The sequence below is a fragment of the Gambusia affinis genome, linkage group LG22 (assembly GCF_019740435.1).
Source record: "Gambusia affinis linkage group LG22, SWU_Gaff_1.0, whole genome shotgun sequence".
Classification (NCBI taxonomy): domain Eukaryota; kingdom Metazoa; phylum Chordata; class Actinopteri; order Cyprinodontiformes; family Poeciliidae; genus Gambusia; species Gambusia affinis.
In genome coordinates, this window is record NC_057889.1 from 22,124,381 (window position 1) to 22,144,755 (window position 20,375).

General features: G+C 37.8%; 2 protein-coding genes across 4 annotated transcripts; one reads left to right on the forward strand and one right to left on the reverse strand.

Annotated features, from left to right (window-relative positions):
• Nucleotides 1-214: 214 nt before the first annotated feature.
• gja1b (gap junction protein alpha 1b) lies at nucleotides 215-6,033 on the reverse strand. Its single transcript, XM_044105685.1, has 2 exons — nucleotides 5,913-6,033; nucleotides 215-3,607 (listed from the first exon to the last, which is right to left on the reverse strand). The coding sequence occupies exon 2, from the start codon at nucleotides 3,589-3,591 to the stop codon at nucleotides 2,428-2,430; it is 1,164 nt and encodes a 387-aa protein (XP_043961620.1). The 5' UTR covers nucleotides 3,592-3,607; nucleotides 5,913-6,033; the 3' UTR covers nucleotides 215-2,427.
• A 2,953-nt stretch (nucleotides 6,034-8,986) lies between these two features.
• gopc (golgi-associated PDZ and coiled-coil motif containing) lies at nucleotides 8,987-20,248 on the forward strand. Of its 3 annotated transcripts, XM_044105687.1 has the most exons (10): nucleotides 9,022-9,068; nucleotides 9,163-9,492; nucleotides 10,677-10,841; nucleotides 11,582-11,605; nucleotides 13,772-13,947; nucleotides 16,596-16,761; nucleotides 16,848-16,943; nucleotides 17,457-17,621; nucleotides 17,745-17,913; nucleotides 19,006-20,248. In XM_044105687.1, exons 2-10 carry the CDS (start codon nucleotides 9,232-9,234, stop codon nucleotides 19,119-19,121), a joined length of 1,338 nt encoding a protein of 445 aa, XP_043961622.1. In that variant the 5' UTR covers nucleotides 9,022-9,068; nucleotides 9,163-9,231; the 3' UTR covers nucleotides 19,122-20,248. The 3 variants fall into 3 exon arrangements, with proteins under 3 accessions (XP_043961624.1, XP_043961623.1, XP_043961622.1); XM_044105688.1 differs by having other exon boundaries at nucleotides 8,992-9,492; XM_044105689.1 differs by lacking the exon at nucleotides 11,582-11,605 and having other exon boundaries at nucleotides 8,987-9,492.
• The last annotated feature ends 127 nt before the right edge of the window (nucleotides 20,249-20,375 follow it).

A 20,375-nucleotide genomic window follows, 5' to 3' on the forward strand; every position in this document is an offset into this window, starting at 1 on the left:
GAAATAAAAAAATTATTTTATTATAATCAAATGCATATTATAGTGGGACAAACAAGCATTTCTGATGGAAACTTCAAACTCTTTAGATGACTAAAAACCTTTGACAATTAATGGGCCCAAAGTCCAAACAATGACACAAACAATTGGGAAAAATCATTACCGTTATTTCAACCCTGATTAGTATCTCATAAAAAAAAAACAGTTCAACCAAAGATGAGGACTGAGAACATTTATTGGTTAAGATAGCATTTCACAGGTGCAGTTAATAAGTTGAATTTTTTACTACCAGTTTTACTTTGTACAATAGCAGATCCCCTGGGTAAACATGTCTAATGGTTGCTTCTGTTCAGAGTGGAAGACACGCAAATCAATTAACTAAAAATGGTCAGTTGTCTGTTATATTGAATAGAATTGAGCTTTGTGTTATAAAATAAATTAGTAACATATTTATCAGAAAACTCTTCACGTATAATTTGCATCAAGTTATATCTTTTAACAGCAAGATCTCAGTGCAAATGCCTTTGTAAATGAAAAGATCCTTGTCAGTACCGACAAAATTATTGACATATAGTTGCAAAAAACTCCCCAAATAAAGTTTCATCTAGTTTTTGACAGTTGTGGAACTAAAATGATTTGGATTTAAGGTAAGAGAAGACTAAATATTAGTCCAGATCCATGACCAGTCTTCCAAACACTTCACATTTTTATTGTGACAGTTAGCTTGATATACAGTACTAAATATCTATTTCTCAAGCAGCAATGAGTTAAACAAGGAAAATAAAACATTCACTCAAGTATCTAAAACACATTTTTAAATACTACTGACAAAGAAATTTAAAAAAAAATAAGAAGAATGCTGGTCATTAAATAAATGATGTTAATAAAATCTAATAAAGCATTTCTTTAAGGAACCTACAAACAAGCAGTGATATGTCTGTTTGCAATTCCTGCCACTTTCATGTGTACCTCAAAAAGAAGAGACTACAAAATGAAACATGTAACACCAAAAATATTCAAAGTTTATCAGGAATTACCACTTCTGGTGAATGAGAATGTTGGAATTTAACAAAAATAATAAAAAAAAATAAATAAAGAAAGAATTGTTTTTACTATTAATGAATCTGCCTAATTTTAGTTGATGGAGTATTGTTTTGAGAGGATAGACAGCAGTAGCGTGTTGAAAGGTGCATTCCTTTCCAGGTTCCCCTTTCCTCATGAACACCACGGCATGTCTACTGACACAACATAGTCATAAAATCATCTAACTCCAGTTTTCCTTGTAAGAAGGAGACAAAGACTGGAACAAATGTTCAGCCCTGAAATATGGACATAATCAGTTTGGAAATACAGGCTAAGCATTAATTATATTGAATCATCTCTGTAAAAGGCAAAGTATAAAAACAAATCTGCATTGGTAGGTAAAAACCCCCTTTTTCTACCAGTATTCCAAACTGTAATCCTACCAGTTCATTCATTATCATGCTCCAATCACTTGATTGCATGCAAATGTAATGCATCATAGTATAGGAGTGTTCTTACCTGAAACTGAACAGCAATGACCAAACAAATCCAGAAAACCAGTGTCACCTGTCCGCTTCTTTGTCTTCAAACTAATCAGTGACAGTATAAAAGAAAAAAAAACATACTTCATAATACTATGCTACGAGTCATCCGATTATTCCCTTGTGTACACTACCTGACCTTTTAGTGCACATCCTATATTCAATGTGTTAAAGGTACAGTGTTTTAACAATGCTGTGCTATCTGAAAACATCCAAGAAGTACTGTCAGTATTCCTGCCTCCAAGCACATTACTTCTATTCCCCGTGTTTGTTGTGGCTGCATTTTTTTTTTCCTTTTCTTCTCATGTGATTTTTGAAGCCATTTTCCCTCACAGGCCATAGCGGCTTGCTGACCCCTCCCTACATGCTCCTTCTTCATTAACTACTTAGAATTATCTGACACACTAGGTATTTGGTTAGTGCCTGGGACCTGTCAGTGAGTCTAATAAAGCACAAGCATGAAATAATCACACATTGCTATTGGTGACAAACCATTTTTGCCCCCACTCTGTGGCTTTTGTCAGTAGTGTTTAAAATTTACTTGGGACTTTAAAATTAGGCTTTGATCTGTTTAATGTGAGCGAGGTTTAGACTTCTAAAACTTCCTATGGCTGTTTCATATCATGAAAAGTTACAGAAATACTCCGAGATAAAATAGATGAAACTTGAACTTTTTAAAAGGTCTTACAAAATATTTAAATTTCAATTAGATTTGCTATTTCTCTGAAGGAGTGTCTATACTAAGGACTGTGACTGTGTTAGTCCCAGCTATGAAATGAATATGCACTCAATCGTTGCCTCATCTTCTGCCTGCAGAGAGTAATCTTGTCAGCTGGACAGACGTGGAAGTAGGCAAAACCTTGCTTTACACGTCCAGGTCATCTGGCCTTGCTCTGCTCATCCTGCTGCTGGCTCGGCTACAAGGCCTGGCATCAATTAAAGCCAAAGGTTGGAGATCATGTCCTACTGATGAAGGAAGCTTCTTTTGCTCATGTGTATCGTCAGGAAAGTCAAAGGCTTGCACATGGGAGTTTGAAATAGTGCTTCCCGCACCATTTTGGCCAAGCCGGTTCTGCTCTGTAGAGTAATTCGCCCAGTTCTGCTCATTGGCCTGTTTATTATAATTTCTGCATGAACTGGTTCCCCGCTCCCCAGTGGCCAGCTTGTAGCCTGGGGGGGACAGAGGTGATAGGGGAGCAGTTGGGGAGGAACAGCCATTATAGTAAGCATACTTTGTTGTGGACAGTTCTTTAGGAGTGGGACTCAAAGTGCCTCCACTGGGATAGAGTGCTGGCTGTTGTTTCCCCTTTACACGATCTTTAATTCTCTTAAAAAAAACATAGAAAAGCTCGATGATATTAAGCAACAGAGAAACTAGAGAAACAACCAGCATGAAGATGATAAAAACGGTCTTCTCTGTTGGACGGGACAGAAAACAGTCCACCCTGTGTGGGCATGGTGACCGCTCACATGTGTAGACAGCAGACAACGTGAAGCCATACATATACCACTGGATCACCAAGAAGCCCACCTCAAACAGAGATTTAAAAAAAATGCTGACTATGTAGGTTCTAAGTAAGGCACCCTTCATCTTCACTTTGCCGTGCTCTTCAATCCCATACTTCATTTTTTTCATCTCAATTTTCTTCAGCGGTATGTCAACATCGCCTCCATCATTTTGTACGGCTTTGAGTTCTTCTTCCTTTCTGTTGAGTTTCTGCTCTTTTCTGTGCAGATAGAAAACATGAGCCAGATACAGGAGCGTCGGTGTTGACACAAAGATGATCTGAAGGACCCAGAAACGAACATGGGAGATGGGGAAGGATTTGTCATAGCAGACATTTTCACAACCAGGCTGCTGGGTGTTACATTTGAACGCAGACTGTTCATCTCCCCAGGCTGATTCCACCGCCGTACCCAGCACTAGGATCCTGAAGATGAAGAGAACTGACAGCCAGACCTTTCCTCCAGCAGTGGAGTAGGCCTGAACCTTGTCCAGAAGACGACCCAATGCACTCCAATCACCCATTCTTCGGGAGAGTGAGCTGGAACAAAAGCAGTTGTGTTACTGTGAAGATAATAATATATGTGTCTGCAACAAGTGATCGGATTAATCATGCTAAATTATGATTGACCCGATCGCGATTCATCATGAACTCTACCCAGAATTCTTCAAATATTAGTTTTAATATTACCTGTTTAAAAAAAAATTTTTATTTTTTTTATTTTCTTTGATAGTAGCCTTTTTATTTGACAGTGGTCATACAGGAAAGTGGGCTATGAGAAAGGGTGGGGGGCATGCAGCAAAGGTCAACAGGACTTTGTGACGGCTGCATTAAGGACTGAGGCCTTCCTATGTAGGTCACTGCAACAACTCAGGTGTTTTTAATATTTTGTAAAATAAGCTAAATCTTTTTTTTTTTAGTTATTATTATTTTAATTGAACACTTGATTACTAAAAGAATCGTTAGCTGCAGCCCAAATGGTACATGAACAGTACGATGCAAGAGAATTCTGTGGTTAATCAATTTTGACAGCTTACGGGGGAAACCTTATACCTAGTTTATTTTTTACCTAATTTGTATTTTAAGTTTTTCTTCTTTTCGGTGGAGCAAAACATAAATGTTTGATGTAATGCACAAAATAATTCAATTGCTTAGAGATGGAGCAAGAAGCACTTCTGTCTTTCTCTGCAACACTCTGAAGTACACATGTACTTTAGGCTGCTAAAATCCTTGAAACTTCTAAACTCCTTAAATCTGTACCATTTTTCTAAACCCCAAAAATCAAAATGTTTGCAGTATTAGAAAGATTCTTCTCAGACAGAATACTACACTAAATAACATTCCTGAGATTTGAAAAACTCAAAACTTGCTATAGGGATTTTTTTTCCCCCCATGCTTTTCAAACCCGTCATGTGAGCGGTTTAACTTGCTTTAGTATGTGTGCCAAAGTTTAACTCCCTGTCCTGAGATGCATTGGGCAAGAAGGTCTCCACTTCAGATGCCAAAGCAAAAACTCGGCAAACCCAAGAGCCATTAAGGTTCAACAGTTTTTCCTTATGGGAAGGGAGGTTAAATGGACAAAAATTACAAAGCTGGGTACAAAAATAAATAACATCAAAGAGCAAAAGAAAAGCTTATTTATGCCGTTTTATTTGACAAGTTCTACAGGATGATTAAGTCTAAAAAAAGAAATGGTGATGTGTGCCCGAAGCAGGCAGGGCAGGGCAGTTAAATTGCTCACAGTGTGAAAGCAATAAATCAACTTCCTGCTTCCATGGAACTTTCGTATATCTGTTTTTACTTTGGAAAAATACCAGACTTTATTCTACAATTATGCTTCCATCTCTCTAGAATTAAAAAAAGACGTTTCAAACTAATTATTGTGTGTATTAAATCGGCAAGTCTTACACACATGACTTTAATCCTAAGTGAGATTCTCACTAAGAAGTCCTAAAAAGACCTTTAAAAGCAGGTTTTCACATCTGTTGGACTTTAAGAAATATTACATAAAGATTTGTTTTACCCCTAACCCCTTGAAAGAGAAAATCTATCCACCCTGCAATAACACCTAAAAGAAAATCCTATTTAAAAAATAACTACCGGTATGTGATAAATGTCCCAGTTTATTACAGGTTTTTCCATTACACTTTTACCAACTGAAACCATGTTTGTCCACTCCACAGCCTGGAGTAAAAAGAACAAATCCAATTCCTTAATTAGAAAATGACCTGTAGTCTAATCCTCATGAAGCAAAATGAAATGCATGTGCTCTCACTTATTGCACATTAAGCCACGTGAAGTTTTCCCCAGTGCCCTAAAAACTGGCATTTCAGCTTCAAACAAGTCAAAAAGTAATGAGGAGCTGAGGACAATAACGTCTGTGTAATTATTATCCCGCCACTTTCTACATGGCTGAGTCTGTCATGCAGAAATAAGCAGAACAATAGGCTGCAGTCCACAGAACTGTACTGGAAAAACTGAACCTCTCTGCTGCTCCTCTGCAGCCTTTCTACTGCGGCCGGAGTCCCAAATGGTCAAGTCCTGGGCAAAGCCCTCCATCTCATTTGGTAACTGAAAACCCTCTTTAATAAACGAGGAGAGAGCCCTTTTAAATGTCCAACAGACACTTCTTTACGTGGGGGTTCAGTTCTATTTCAAGACGTCTTCTAGGGTTAAAGATAAATAGGCTACTAAAGAAAAACAAGCTTTTCTATAAAACGATTTTGTTAAAGTTGGAAAGTTTTAACAGGAGCCTGGAAAAACTGCCCATCTATTTCTAACGCCCGCTCTCATAGTTTTCTGTTTGGTTTTCCAAACCAACGGCTTTGGTTCTACATGAGCTTACCTGCAGGGTTACAGAAGGCGGCCCAGCGGGACTTTCTTAGCCTATGGAAAAAACTTCCTTCTCACGATCGGAATCCGGAGTAAAAAGTGAGCCGAACTCCTCAAACATCCCTTATAAGAGTCAGTCAGAAAAGTTTAGTCACCTGATCTCTACGTCAAAACACGAAGCCCCTGGAAGCTGGAAGTGGAGGGGCCAAAACTCCCACCCCCCAAAAACTTCAGGGCAGCTCCTCTCTGTCTTCACGGATCCCACCGCACCAACATCCCTTCCAAAGCCCGGTTTAATTTGCTGCGTCTCAAATAAGCCGCATGCTGTAAGAACAATTCTCTCTTTCTTAAAATGACATTTTATCAGAGTATAAAACATTTGAACTATAAAGAATAAATGTGAACAGTAACAAAGTGGGTGAGAATCTTTACTCAAAATGAGTGAAAATCTGTCTGTACAATTTGAAAACAATTCTGTCTTTTTCTCAGAGTTGCACAGTTTAGAGTTCACTAAAGTTATGAGCCTTATTCATAGAACAGTTTTGCTCGAACATCCTTTGAAAAAGTACAACTCCAAACTAAACTGTGCACTTTAGTGGTGCATAGCGCCACCTTGTGATAGTCCTTCAATATGGAAATCGCATTAAACGGTGTTTTCTGAGCAGGGTTTTTTTTTTTTTTTTGACATAGGCCTACTTGTTAACAGGCTTTTGTATTGACAAAAATACAAAAGATGCATTGCCATCTTTTGTAGATCAAATTCAATTCAAAAATACTTCTTAATAGCTACTTATAAAAAATGTTGAAAATTTTTAAATGCTATCAGGTGACTGTGAACCCATCCAATTACTGAATAGATGATAAGAACAGATACATGTGTGGATGTGCCAAAATTTTCTCCAGCTGAACAGAAACAAAACTGAAGTTATTATCTTTGGACCTAAGATGAAAAATCTAGAGGCAATACAGAGCTCCGGTTATTACAGCTGGAAACTGGAGATCAGGGCTGAAATCTGAGAATAGTGACCTGACCTGAACATTCAGAGTCACATACAGACAGTTACAAAGTTGGCCTTCTAGCTAGCAGTCCTTGTTGGTCAAACTGCACAGCAGCAGCTGAAAAACACAAAAATAGGAGTCAGCAAGGTGCCGATTTGGGCCGATTAGAAAAGCGATAAAAAACATTTGAAAACTTTTGAAACACATTGAAATATTAAGTAATGTAACCTTTTTGACCATAATTCAACATTTAATTAATCTGGGTTGACTTCCTCCTTTCATATAATCCGGACATTGTTTTCTTTCCACCAGTAACTTCAGCTTTTATTTTGAGTGACCCGGGTTTAAGCCACCTATCTATTATAATTTTTAAACACAATACTCTGGTAAGGTAACTGTATGTCGCACATTGAGCTCACATCACGGCAAATAAACGGTCGTTTACATGTAGTACCTTACGGACAACTCGGGGGCGCCCATGGACCCCAAGAGGTCTGGAGATCAGATTTTGAGTAAAACCCAGTTCCAAAGCTCAGTGCGCACCCTGCGCCCCTCTGTTAAGTGTGAATGCAGTCAAGTCAGTGCACATAAGGGTTCGAGTGCGCAAGTTTACAAGCGTGCAAAACTGTAAGAATTAGGACAGTAGCCTACGCCCCTGTGTCGTAACTCCGACATCCAAAATAGCGGGACGGGTAACTGTTTAGGCATTTGTGCTGCTAAAAAGTACAACTACAACAAAACAAATTATTTTAAATGTACAGTAAAGGTAGTTTTGGAGATATATGTTTCACTTGTTGAATACAGAAAATTATATGTAATCACATGTTCAGTAGAGTGAAACCAAAATTGTTTCAATATTTTACTTTTGAAAACTGATTTTATTCTTTTTTTTTAATTTCCAAGATGGCAAAAAATACACAATAAAATATACTAATATTCAATTTAACAGTCTGTGATTTGACTTTAAGGACAAACATACGGCATATATAAAAAGTAAGAAAAAAAAATGCTGATGCTGCATTTGAAAATACTAGTGGAACTAAAATGTCTGCGATAGACTGGTGACCTGTCCAGACAATTTTTCAATTGCAACTTCATAAATGTTTTTAGAAAGATTTTCAAAAGTGTACAGGAAATCTATTCCATCTTTAAGTTTTAATATAATAAAATCTGGTCTTGCAACAAGGGACGAAGAGTTAAATTATGATATATTTAATCCTCTAACTACGTTTTATTCACAAGTACTGCTTTCTAAAAATCACTTCCATTTTTAAAGTGAAATAATTTTATTTAAGTGAGTGCTTAAATACAACATCAACAACATCAACATTTTGTGATGTTGCAACATCACAAAAGCCCAATTTGCATACTAAAATGTTAATATGTTAATTTAAAATTTTAAATTTGTCTTGCATTTGTGACCTTTTGTTTTACTTTCCTCACAGTTAGTTTGTGACTATTATTTTTATTTCTTCTTCTTTGTAAACATATCAACTTTTTTTATTACTAATGTGTGCCTTGTCATATTTTCTTTTAATTTTCTATAAAGACTGGGGAAAAAAAATATTTCCATAAATCCGCCTTTTAACTGAAAACGTCACATGCAGCAATGATTTGTGGGTAATACACTTCGCCGAAGTCCGTAAAAATGCGGACTTCGCGTAAGGGCGGAAATAGTACCCAAAATGGGCGGGGCGAAGGGCTGATGTGGAGAATGTGGAGCATGCAAAGTACACAATGGGGGAACGAGGGTGGGAGTGCGAATATTGGGACAGGGCCAAAGACTGATGTCGACCAAACTTTGTTTCCTTTCATGAAGAACCGTGCCTTTTCTTTTCGTCACTGAAACAGAAAGAAAGAAACATCTTTTCAAGATGACACAGGACCTTAAACTAATGGAAAACTCCTAACACTGCTTTTATGAGAACTGCACTGAACTATTCATTTTATTTTATTTATGTGTGTTATTTTTCCTTAATTCTTAATTCATCTTATTCCTTTCTTTGTTTAAGCTTATAGTTGTTCTGTTTTCAACGACAAATAAAGTTCTGAAAAAAGGATCTCTGTGTTGTCTACATGATACAGCTCAATAAAGATTGATTTAAAAAAAATAAGTCCGAAATAGTCGATTTATTATCGTCAGTTTAATGTGGGACTTCCTGGTTGCGCGGTATATTTCTCAATCCGTTTTCTTATAAATATATAGTAGTACGAGGTGTACTCCAGACGTTTGAAGGATTTTTAATCAACTTTGTTATCTTCAGTCCCATCAGGGTTTTCTGAGACTGCTGATCAAAGTTAGCTGCTGAGCTAACTTGTCCGACAGACTGACCATGTCCGCCTCAACTGGCAGCTCTCCGCCTGGACACAGCTCAGGCCTTGGCCCAAGTATGTCTATGTTCCGATGGCTGGAGGTGCTGGAGAAGGAATTTGACAAGGCGTTTGTGGACGTAGATCTATTGCTCGGAGAAATAGACCCCGATCAAGTGGATATAACTTACGAAGGAAGGCAGAAAATGACGAGTCTGAGCTCTTGTTTTGCTCAGCTCTGTCACAAAACCCAGACGGTTTTCCAGCTCAACCACAAATTAGAGGTTAGTTGACAGGTCTTAGAATGTTTTTAATCAGTGAATATTAAACTGTGTTTACAGCTCAGCGAGAGCAGTTCTCCCGGAGACAGAGCGCGTCTGACTGGTTTGTTCCTGATCTTGATTTCTTGAAGTTAATGGTTGGTGGTTGGCACACAGTGAAGAGCCTAAAGCTTTTCCAAGCCTAAAGCTTCCGACACCAGGCCTCTTCAGTGGACTCATGTCTCCAACCGAGGCGTAGTCATCAGGACGTAAGATAGATAGTATTTCCGGAGGCTGCTTTCACAGACAACAGAACAGATCCTCTTACAAGTTGCGCCTCTTTCCAGAGCCAGGAGCAAATTAATCTATACCCTGTTTAAAATTTGGACTGATAAAACAACTTTGTGAAAGTATAAGAATATTCAGAAAATAGACTGAGAAAAACCAATAATGACTTAATTTTACATCTAATCGGTCTTAGATAATCTTAAAATAGTGGCTGTTACCTCTATGCTTTGTTTAAGGTTTAAGGAGTAAAGTTCTACCACTGTTGTTCTTCAGTAATTGCTAATGTCTTTTGTTGAGTGCTAGTCCATTAGCTGATAGATTGCATTTTAGAATTTGAACCCCAGCATTCTTTTTAAATTTGAAGTGCAAAAAGGTGGACAGATTGGACATTTCTACTCTTAAACACACGTTGGAACATATTATTATTATTATTATTATTATTTTTTTTTCCAAATCACACAGTTTACCAGACTGGAATATTTTTGTGCATTTATCAGCATCAATGTCCTGCTTATGTTGGAGAAAAAACAAATTCTCGATAGGCTCCGACATGGAGAACCAGGTGTGGTATAGCAGAGAGCAAGGTGAGCAGCGTATGCATAAGAGTGATTGTCAGCGCTGGCTCTGATTGTTCAGAAACAATCAGAGCCAGCGCTGACAATCATAACACTCCTGGTCAGAACCAGGAGTGTTATATTTCTGCACATGGCTGTAGGAACACAAGAAGGATGCAGAGGCGCATGTCAAAAATACAGTTGTTTTTTTTTTTCATATAAAAGTTGCCTTTAACAAATTCTTTTTCTGATTTTTTTTTTTCCCTAATCCAGTTTTTGATCTGACATGTTTTCATTTTGTACCTTTCCTCAACTCTTCCTCTCTAATACATATCTACTCCTTCATTCATACTTTGTCTTTTAAAGGCCCAGCTAGTTGACTTGCGCTCTGAGTTGACTGAAGCTAAGTCTGAGCGGACAGTCGTGGAAAAGGAGGTCCACGATCTGCTGCTGCAGCTCCATTCTTTGCAGCTCCAGCTCAGTGCCAAGCAGGGCCAAGTGGAGGACTCTGACATCATCAAAGACAGAATGGTAGGTAGGACAAAAAATGACTAGCACTGGTAGATGTGTCAGGAAAAGACCGATTATCATGTGTTATTGGTAAAGGACTGTTGTTTTAATTAAAATAATAAGGATTCCTGATATGTATTGGTTATGTATACTAATGTCGTTCAGCAGAGAGAGAGCTTCCATACTGCTGGCCGTCCTGTAAGCTCACATGTCACACCTTCCTATTAGCTGAGGTTTGTTTGTCAGGGAGACAGTGGTCTCACATGTCAGTGGTCATGTGAGCATCAGTGTTTCTTTTCTTTGGAAACTAAAGTTTCCAGGCACGCTTGGCTTTTCACTCCTGGTATGATGGACATGCTGGCACACAGCCAGTGCAGTGTCTCCCCTTTTCTATCTATGCTGCTCTTTCCACCGTTGCCAACTCCTGAGAAAGAAAAGTACTGGCTGTCCTTAAAGTTGCTAGATGATGTCATCACCTAATTTGCATATTTGTTCATGTGATCTAGACTCTAGTGAGAAAGGGGAATATCAAGAAGTACAAAACCACTCTAAATATGTTTAGAACTACAAATGGACTTTCTGAAGTCATTTCATATCTCTAACTCTCTAATATAGCAACGGAGTTGCTGAGTTGGCAACTGTGGCTGTTTCACCACCTTTACTGCTGTTGCTAACACAGTTCTTTTGTGTTACCTCTCATGTTGCAGACTATTCTCTAACTTCCACCTTCTTTCTTTTCTTCCTCTTTCCTTGCTCTAAAGCTTGCAACATCCTTGGAAGAGATGGTGAGTTTTATTTGGCACATGCTTTTGCAAAGGTAAAATCTTCAAGATATTTAAGTGATTGTTAGACTAGCTACTGTTCACAACATTTCGTCCTGACATGGGTCTGCCTAGATGTTTGTTGTTTTGGTTTTCTTAGTTAATGAATCTGGGTCTATCAGGTATGGAATATATTGTGTAAATGTATTTAAAGTCCTTTTTTAGAAATTGTAGACTGGTCTGAGGTGGAAATTATGCTTCCTCCTATAATAAGCTACCAGATATCACTTGACAATTAGAGATAAACAGCAGAAAGTCTATCTTGCTTTCAGAAGGTCTCTTGCATCTTTTGTGCACCGTCTTCATTGATTTCTTTTTTAAACACTACTATGAAACAAGTATTGAAGTTTGAGAATTCTTCACTTTCATGCCTCATATGATCTGTTGTTAAAGTAAAAAAATGGAGAAAAAGAAGATTAATGGTGCTTTTTTTTTTCCCAGATGAAACTCTGGCCTATAAGTTATTCAAATATAAATGAGCATCTAATGCTTTTTAATAAAACATAAAACACAATGTTGGAATCTATCTTTGGACAAAACAAGGGGATTCCTGAACACCGTGAGCTAAAATTTGTTGACAAATTTATAGTGGAACTATAAGCTATAAATTTATAGTACATATGACACGTTTCATTGTGATGAAATTTGTCATCACAATGTTATTTTCCATAATTTCAGTTTGTATCTTTAACTTTGTTTACATTGTTTTTGGCATGTGTGCAGTAATAAAAAAAGTACTAATTCAATCTTAGCAAGTCCAGTTTTTATGGGATTTTATTTTCATGGGGAGGAAATTATCAGCCAAATTTCCTGAAAGAGATATAAAAATATATTTTTATGCCAGTGGGCAGAAAGACAATTCCTACAACTCAAATCACATAACCAAACTAGGGACAAGCAAATGACAGGTTTTTTGAGTAAAAAAAAAAGAAAGGTTCAATGTCTGTGTAACGGTGGCAAACAATCAAAAGAGAGATGGCGATTGAGTCCGCAACATTTTAATTTAATGATTGTTATAAAGTAACTTCGTTAGCGGTATCGTTTTTTTTTTTTAACAGCCGTTAGAACAGAAAAAAAAAGAACACATCCACTATTGACCCCCCTCCGCAACCACGTCAAACTACGACACCACTAGTAAATAACACACACAACGAAACACAAAGCAGTATTAATAAACACAAAACGGTATCAATTTACTTAGACTATTCCATCAAAATGGCCTGTGTGCCACATCTGCAAGATGAGCACAGAAAGTTATAAGAGAAATAGTCCATAGTCTTCTTTGTTCAAACTCCTTACTTATGCAAACAAACCCGTTTCAAAAGAAGCAACATGGAGCGCTTTTAAAAACTCCACATCCAAAATTCAATAAAAGTTATTCACCTGTTAAACACAGAAAGAGAAACTCCACGAGTTTAACAGTTTCACTCCACCTGAACAGAGACAAAGAAAGCAATAATGTTATTTACCTATTTCCTGATAATCAGGAACATTACCTGTCTTGATAATTTTGTTAACAGTTGCCTTTGGTATTTATTAGTAGTTCATAGCTAAACCAAACATATTGTTGCCAAGACCATAAGCCAGACGGTTTGTGAGAGGATGGCAACTATTGGTAAGATTATTTAGAAAGGGAAGAAAAAGGAAATGAAAATTAGTTACGAAGATAATTAGGAGAAAGAAAAGCGACAGACCACAACTATACAGAAAGATATGTTTAATGATCTGAAGACCATTAGAACCACAGTCACAGAAACACCAGGGGTAGAACACAAATGACTGAAATTTCCCTACAGGCTCCTCTTCTGGAGAACAGACCACCTTTACCACATTCAAACATGGAGATGAATTGTGTTTTGAGAATGTTTTCCTGCTGGTACTGAACTGAGAGACCAGTAGACCAGACCATGTAATGTGAAATCTTGGAACATCCTCTCTGAGCCAAAACACTGAAGATGGGTTACTGACTGATCTTCCAGAATGACAGTGAAATCCATTTGTTTTTTCTGAAATTTTGCTTGATAATCAGTTTCTTCCCCATTAAACTAAAACTACAATTAAAATGAGAAACTGACAGAGTTACTGTCCCTGTTGTCTTTATGCCACTTACATGGTCTGTGTTTATTCTAGGAACAGGAACTCGAAGCTAGCAAGAAGGAGAAATTAACTGAGGCAAGACTGGAAGCAGAAGTCCGACTTTTTAAGAAAGAAAACGAGGCCCTTCGTAGACACATTGCAGTCCTGCAGGCTGAGGTGTACGGAGCCAGGCTAGCAGCTAAATACTTGGACAAGGAACTGGCTGGCAGGTAAGAAGAACTGAATTCTATTAGGACTGATGGTAATGGATATTTCCAGAGACGATATTTGTTGGACAGACAACACCGTTTTCTGACTGAAGAATGGGACATCATTTGTTGCTTCTCTTCTTTCTTACAAATGTTCAGGTAGTTTTTTCATAAATGTTTTGCTGCTGAAGCATACACAGGTAAATACAGAAAAAAGGGTCCTTGCAATTTGGTTTTGGTGTTCAGTTTTAAGCAGATGTGATTTCCATGTTGTCTTTGAATGTAGACACGGTCAGGAAACATGTTGGAGCATCTTTTAAAGTTTGGAGTCTCTGCACCACATAATGAGGCTGCAGTCATTAGGGCTGTTGAGGTTACTTACACAAAGCACATCTGGTTTTGTCTCTGTTTAATCCCACCTACACCAACAATCATCCTCTGGTTTATATGGACTGCTGTTTTGTCCTGCAGCATACCTCACACATCCTGAGAGGGGTTGCAGTTCCACTCTGGTTTCAAAAAGCGCCAGTATGAGATACTCCAGTCACTGGTGTCGCGTAAACTGGACTGCAACAAAAACATTTCAACTTAACTGAAGAGCAGCTCCTTAATGCTCAGGCTTTAGATGGTCTGCAGCATTCAGAGCTCTTCCTGCTGTTATACAACTGCAGAGGTCTGAGAGCAGCTGACCAGCCTTATGGTCAGACCATTCAGATCATCTGAAACAAAGACTGGTGAGGAGCACGTTATAAGATTTTCCATTACATTCCCTTCTTTTGATTACCAAAACCACTGTTTACATTAAACACACAAAAAAAATAACAATTTTGATGACACATTAAAAAAGCCAATAAACAATCAGATGTTCCAGACAAAGGAGAGTCAGAAACAGCAAGCCATATTTGCAGGGCGAGAATCAGTCATCATAATATGTGAGCATGGAATAAAGAAAATACAAATGGGTAATTGTTTGGTTTTGTTGGGGTAGGGCTCAGAAAAGTACCTGGCAAGTTTTTTTTTCATTCTCAGAAATGTGAGCGTCTCTGTTTTATGTGTTTTAAGTGGAGCATGTTGCTGGCAGGAGCAGAAAGAAGCCAGAGGACCAGAGTCTGGAATGTCATGGGAAGAGCAAAAGCACAATCAACCTGTTTATTTATTCTAATGTTATTTTATTTTATTGCAGTACCAGTGTCACACTGGGCAGAAACATCCTCAACATCCTCATTTTAAACAAAATGTGTGTTTGTGAGTGGTGAGCTGGTGTCCTATGAAGTACCCTCTTCCTTAAATTCTTTAAATATGTCATTATCATTTTAAAAATTGACAAGTAAAAATAGATTGGCGGGATTACTTTGACTGCATGAGTCACAATGGCTGAAGACAAAAAAAGTCGAGTGCAATTTCTGATAACCACACTATAAAATTCTAAACAGTGAACTGAGTGGGTAGACTGGTATCCTGGACTGGGAGTCAGAGCTAGAGGAAGAAGCAGAGGAGGAATGACAAAGATGGAGCACTCTGTTAATCCTACACCACAGATCTGGAGGGGTTGGAGCATGTTGTTATGTGTTTGAGGGCCCAGAAGAAATCGTTTGTGTAATCCTGCTGTAGATGTTGGAAAGCGAGTACTCTACACTTACCTCAGCCAAGAGACACATCAGATGTCTTTACATTTCTGGCTCACATTTTTTGAGCGCTGCAATTTTTTTTGCTACGGTCAATAATTCTTCATGATAAAATTTCAGCCTGCATATTGACCATATAACACAAAGACAAATTCTTTTTTGTTGTTGTAATGTTACTGTACCTGAGATCTGCCCATCAGGATAATCTCCAGGTGGATTTCAAAGAGTGAGAGTCAGATTTACCTCGTTAGTGGTGGGGGTCCCTGTTTGTAACAGTGTTGTATAACGTTATTTTATTTCTCTTTTATGTCATATTCATCAAACACAAATAGTTTTGTTTTAGTTGGATTTTATTTTAAAATTTGACTTTTTACACAGGAGTTTAATTAATCTTACTATGCCTTTTCACTGACCATACATTATAATAATAAATTTAATTTAATTTCATTCATCCTGGGTTTTATTCTTCTTTAGTAAAAACTCTGACTTCTGTGTTTCCCAATTTTTTCTTACAGCTTTTGGTCTGGTAACATTTTGTTTGGTTCTAGTGAATCTGCTGGATACTTTCATTGACTTTCACAAAAGAAAAGACAATAAGAAAAGAAAAAAGCCCAGAACCTAAAAAGGCTCAACAACCTGATGAAAAAGGCTGATTCTTTCCTGGTTCTGCTTTGGTTCTGTTCTGGGAGCAGCTGTGGAACTAGACATGACGATGTACTAAAGGAATCTTCATAAAAAAAACAGAATTTTGTCCAACCAGACCATCCTCTTCATGAGACTGTCTTGGGAAAACAGCATCTTCAGTCAGAGGCTTCTTCAGATGTACTGTAACACAGACTGCAACTTTGTTCAAGCCTATTAAATGTTACATCCAAGCAGTCCGTCTGCAACATTGTGCAAACTGAAATTTGTACGATGACTGACATTTGATGCATCTCTGTTCATAGAACACCAAGTTAATCTGAACTCGCCCCTGTTACAAATTACAGCTGAGAAGCATATCCTAACAGATGACAATAGATGATGATGTGATCACTCTTTCAGGGTGCAGCAAATCCAGTTACTTGGTCGTGACATGAAAGGACCAGCCCATGACAAGCTGTGGAACCAGCTGGAGGCAGAGATTCACCTCCACCGCCATAAAACAGTCATCCGTGCATGTCGAGGCCGCAGCGACCCAAAGAAGTCTCTTCCTTCTCCTGTGGGACACGTATGTTTAAACTCACACAGAGGTTGAAACGCTTGCACTTGTCCTTTCTAAAAAAAATTGAATATTAATATTTTTTTGTATAACAGGACCCTGACATGCTGAAGAAAACCCAGGGAGTGGGTCCCATCAGAAAGGTGGCGCTCCTGAAGGAGGATCACGAAGGCCTAGGAATCTCCATCACAGTAAATAGAACGTTTTCTTTCTTAAGGAGGAACAAACTCCAATTTTGCCCAATTTTACAAACTTTATCACTTGGGTAAAATAAAAACCTTCAACACAGCTTGCTGCACGCTTCCAGCAAGCAATCGTTTCTTAATGTCTGAAAGTCCCTCTGTAGAACAAGGAGTTGCTTTTCACCAGGCTGGGATTCCAACCACTTAAGTTAAAAAAAAAAACCTTTATATATGATACTATACACATACAAAACATACATAAACAAATTAACATGACTTAAGACAAAGGGATACTTTAACCCCAATTTCCTCTGACAGGCCTCAGAAAAAAGTCAGCATGACAATAAGTACAAAACTGAAAAAAAAAAAAAACACAAAACATTATACTAACTGTTTGGAACAAGAGACGTGTCTGGATAAAGTTGCTTGTAAACAGGAATCTGAAGAGACTCAATTTATGCCAAAATAAATACTGTACCTTATTGTTTGTTGAGGACCTGATGTCACGTGTCTGTTCTTCAGGGTGGGAAGGAGCATGGCGTTCCCATTCTGATTTCAGAGATCCATCCTAACCAGCCAGCAGACAGATGTGGAGGTCTGCATGTTGGAGACGCCATCCTTGCTGTCAACAGCATCAACCTGCGAGATGCAAAACATAAGGAAGCCGTCACCATTCTGTCTCAGCAGGTAGCACCTCTAACTGTGTTGATGCTGCTTTAAAAAAGACCAGAAGGCACAAAGGCTTAAAGAGTTACTTCTTTATGAACAGCTTATTTGTCTTAATATGCTCACTGTGGGTGTTTGTGGCAGCGAGGACAAATTGAGTTTGAGGTGGTATACGTGGCTCCAGAAGTAGACAGCGATGACGAGAACGTTGAGTATGAAGACGACAGCGGCCACCGGTACCGACTGTACTTGGATGAATTGGAGGACAGCAGCACAACAGCGCCACCAGGCAACAGCTCAGCATCACTTCAGGGTGAAGGAAATCTCTTTTTCAAATAGACTGTAAAGATGAAAGTGAGTTCAGGACAGTGTTTGGTTAAATTAGATCAAGGGTCTCCCCAAGTCTGATTTGTGTGTGAAAGTGAAACATCAGAAACCTCCTGAGACATTGTATAATTCACACAAGTAAATCACATATGAAGCCTGCAAATCCGTTCATGGAGCAGTGACAAGTCCTGCTTAGTTTTCAATGCTTTCCTGCTAGATGTGAGAATAGAAACGGAATAAATCAATCGAATGCTAATGTCCAATATGACTGATTGTGAAAATGGAGCTAAGACAGTCAAATAGCTGTTAAAGTATTCAAATTTAAATAGTTAATGCAACTTTCATTTCCTTAAGTGTACTATTAATTTTTGCACCAATTTGGTGTAAAAATGTCTTTACTTTTGAAAGCAGATGTGCAGAAAGTCAAAAACGGTCCATGGATACTTTATTCATCCTTATATGAATGGGATGTGTAAAATAGAAACTTTTAACATAATACATGCTCTTCATCATAACTGATCTGTTGGATAAAAAAACTGAGGAACACAATTATCTCAACCAGCTGAATTAACAAAGTGCATTACATGAAACCTTGGTTCCGTGAAGGAAGAAAAGCAGCATGAGGTCAACAGATTATCAGATGAATCAGTATTCAAGTTGATATGTCTAACAAAAAATGAGAAATTAATATTAATCTTTAGTCATACAACAATGTAATACTACCTCTAATTTCCAAAGAGGAGACGTTTCTTGTTGAATTTGAATTTGCTTCCACATCTTTCACAAGACAAATATAGTTCTGGGTCAGAGCTGATCCGGGCTCAGATTCCTTTTCCTGAAATTTCAGCTCGATGTTTCTTTCTGTAAAACTGGTTTCATTCACATGTTGAGCGACATTATAGAGCTTTAACTGCCAGTTCCTTGACTTGTCTTGAGGTTTTCTGTGAAGAGAGGGCCATCTGTAGCATGTTTGTCCAAAAGTATTGAATTGTATTTGAATTATGAAGAGGAATAATTTTTAATTCAGTCAGATTAAGAACGCTTTCTTCTTTATTAATCTTTTCTCTCCATTCTGCAGCTCTGGAGAAGATGACACTGAACAATGGACCGGAGAACGGAAACCCTGGAATCCCCTCTCAGAAAAATCCACAGGAAACTCCGTCAAAGCCATCAGACACGAACTACTCCTCATAAAATGCCAAACTGACCTCTGGGATTTTTGGACAAGAACTGAAACAATTCAGTGACAATCTGAGAAACTTGGGGAAACTGACTTTTACTGTCCATTTTCCCATCTTTCTCTTTTGGTCTAGATGAAGTGCAGTTTGTGGCTTGTGGCACTTGATCTCAGTAATTTTTATGTGAAAGTTTGATGCCTTGTTAATGGGACTGGAAAAATTTGAGAATGTTTTTAGCAAGGGGAGCTGAGAGGAATACCTTATAGGAGAGAAATATGCAGACCGACATGGAAATGGAATAATTTCATATCTTTATTGATAAAATGCTTCAGAGCATCTGTCAGGGGAGACGGTGTGTGTTGGTTCATTATCTGGTCTTTTAAATAAGGAAGTCTTTTCAGGAAAAGATTCTGAAAGAAAAATAAGTTTGTCAGAAACGTAGGACAACTTTCACAATGAGCTCATTTAGGCATTAAATATTTTAGACAGGGTCTGTGGTTTTTTTCTTTTTTAACAGTGACTATAGCTATGTTTTAATGTGTAAACACCTATTTGTGTAATCAGAAGATTAAGATGCAATGTGCTGTTTGGTAACCCACCTTGTCCTTCTGTAGCTCTTAGGCTAACAACTGACCCTTTTCAGGTTGCTGATGTTGCTTTTGATTTATCTTCTGTTTTTTTGTGAATTGGCTTTTCTTGAGTTTTTTTTTTTTTTAAACCAAATAATTTCAAAAACAGCATGATACATTTTTTTAATCACTGCTATCCCTGAAAGTCCATAAAAATAAATGAATCCTTGTCCTGACATATTTAGTTGGTAGTTGAACAGACATAGGTCAGTGTTGTCATTGGCAACAGTATCACATGTCCTAAATATGTTTAGAGGAGACTACTGTACCCTTCTCTGTTATGAATAGACAATCCTGTTTATTTACTGATATTTGGTATGTGTGCTCTTTAAAGCTGCTGCATTTCCTCGTTCTTTTTAAAACCGTTGTGGAACACCTCCCAGTATAACTGTGGAGAAAGTTTGACTGCACCAGTTTTTCCAGGCTTCCACCTCTGCAATCCATGTATTCAGCTGAATCGTTTATTATTCGCCTGCTTGTTTTAGAACTTGAATAAACCATTTATTTGTCATAACTCTTTCCTGAACCTCATGTTTTTGTCAGTTTAAGTTTTTTGGGCTTTGTTTATAAATTCTTCAAGATGCTCTTTAATCATTTAAGAAATATTTAAATGATTAAATGCTCTTTAATGGTTTAAGTAT

What these genes read in the sequence shown, in the direction of transcription:
- gja1b (XM_044105685.1), bottom strand. Translation starts at nt 3,591, where the DNA reads ATGGGTGATTGGAGTGCATTGGGTCGTCTTCTGGACAAGGTTCAGGCC.
- gopc (XM_044105688.1), top strand. Translation starts at nt 9,232, where the DNA reads ATGTCCGCCTCAACTGGCAGCTCTCCGCCTGGACACAGCTCAGGCCTT. An exon ending in AGCTCAACCACAAATTAGAG is followed by an intron (nt 9,493 to 10,676) that starts GTTAGTTGACAG and finishes TGTCTTTTAAAG; the next exon opens with GCCCAGCTAGTTGACTTGCG. An exon ending in GCCTAGGAATCTCCATCACA is followed by an intron (nt 16,944 to 17,456) that starts GTAAATAGAACG and finishes TCTGTTCTTCAG; the next exon opens with GGTGGGAAGGAGCATGGCGT.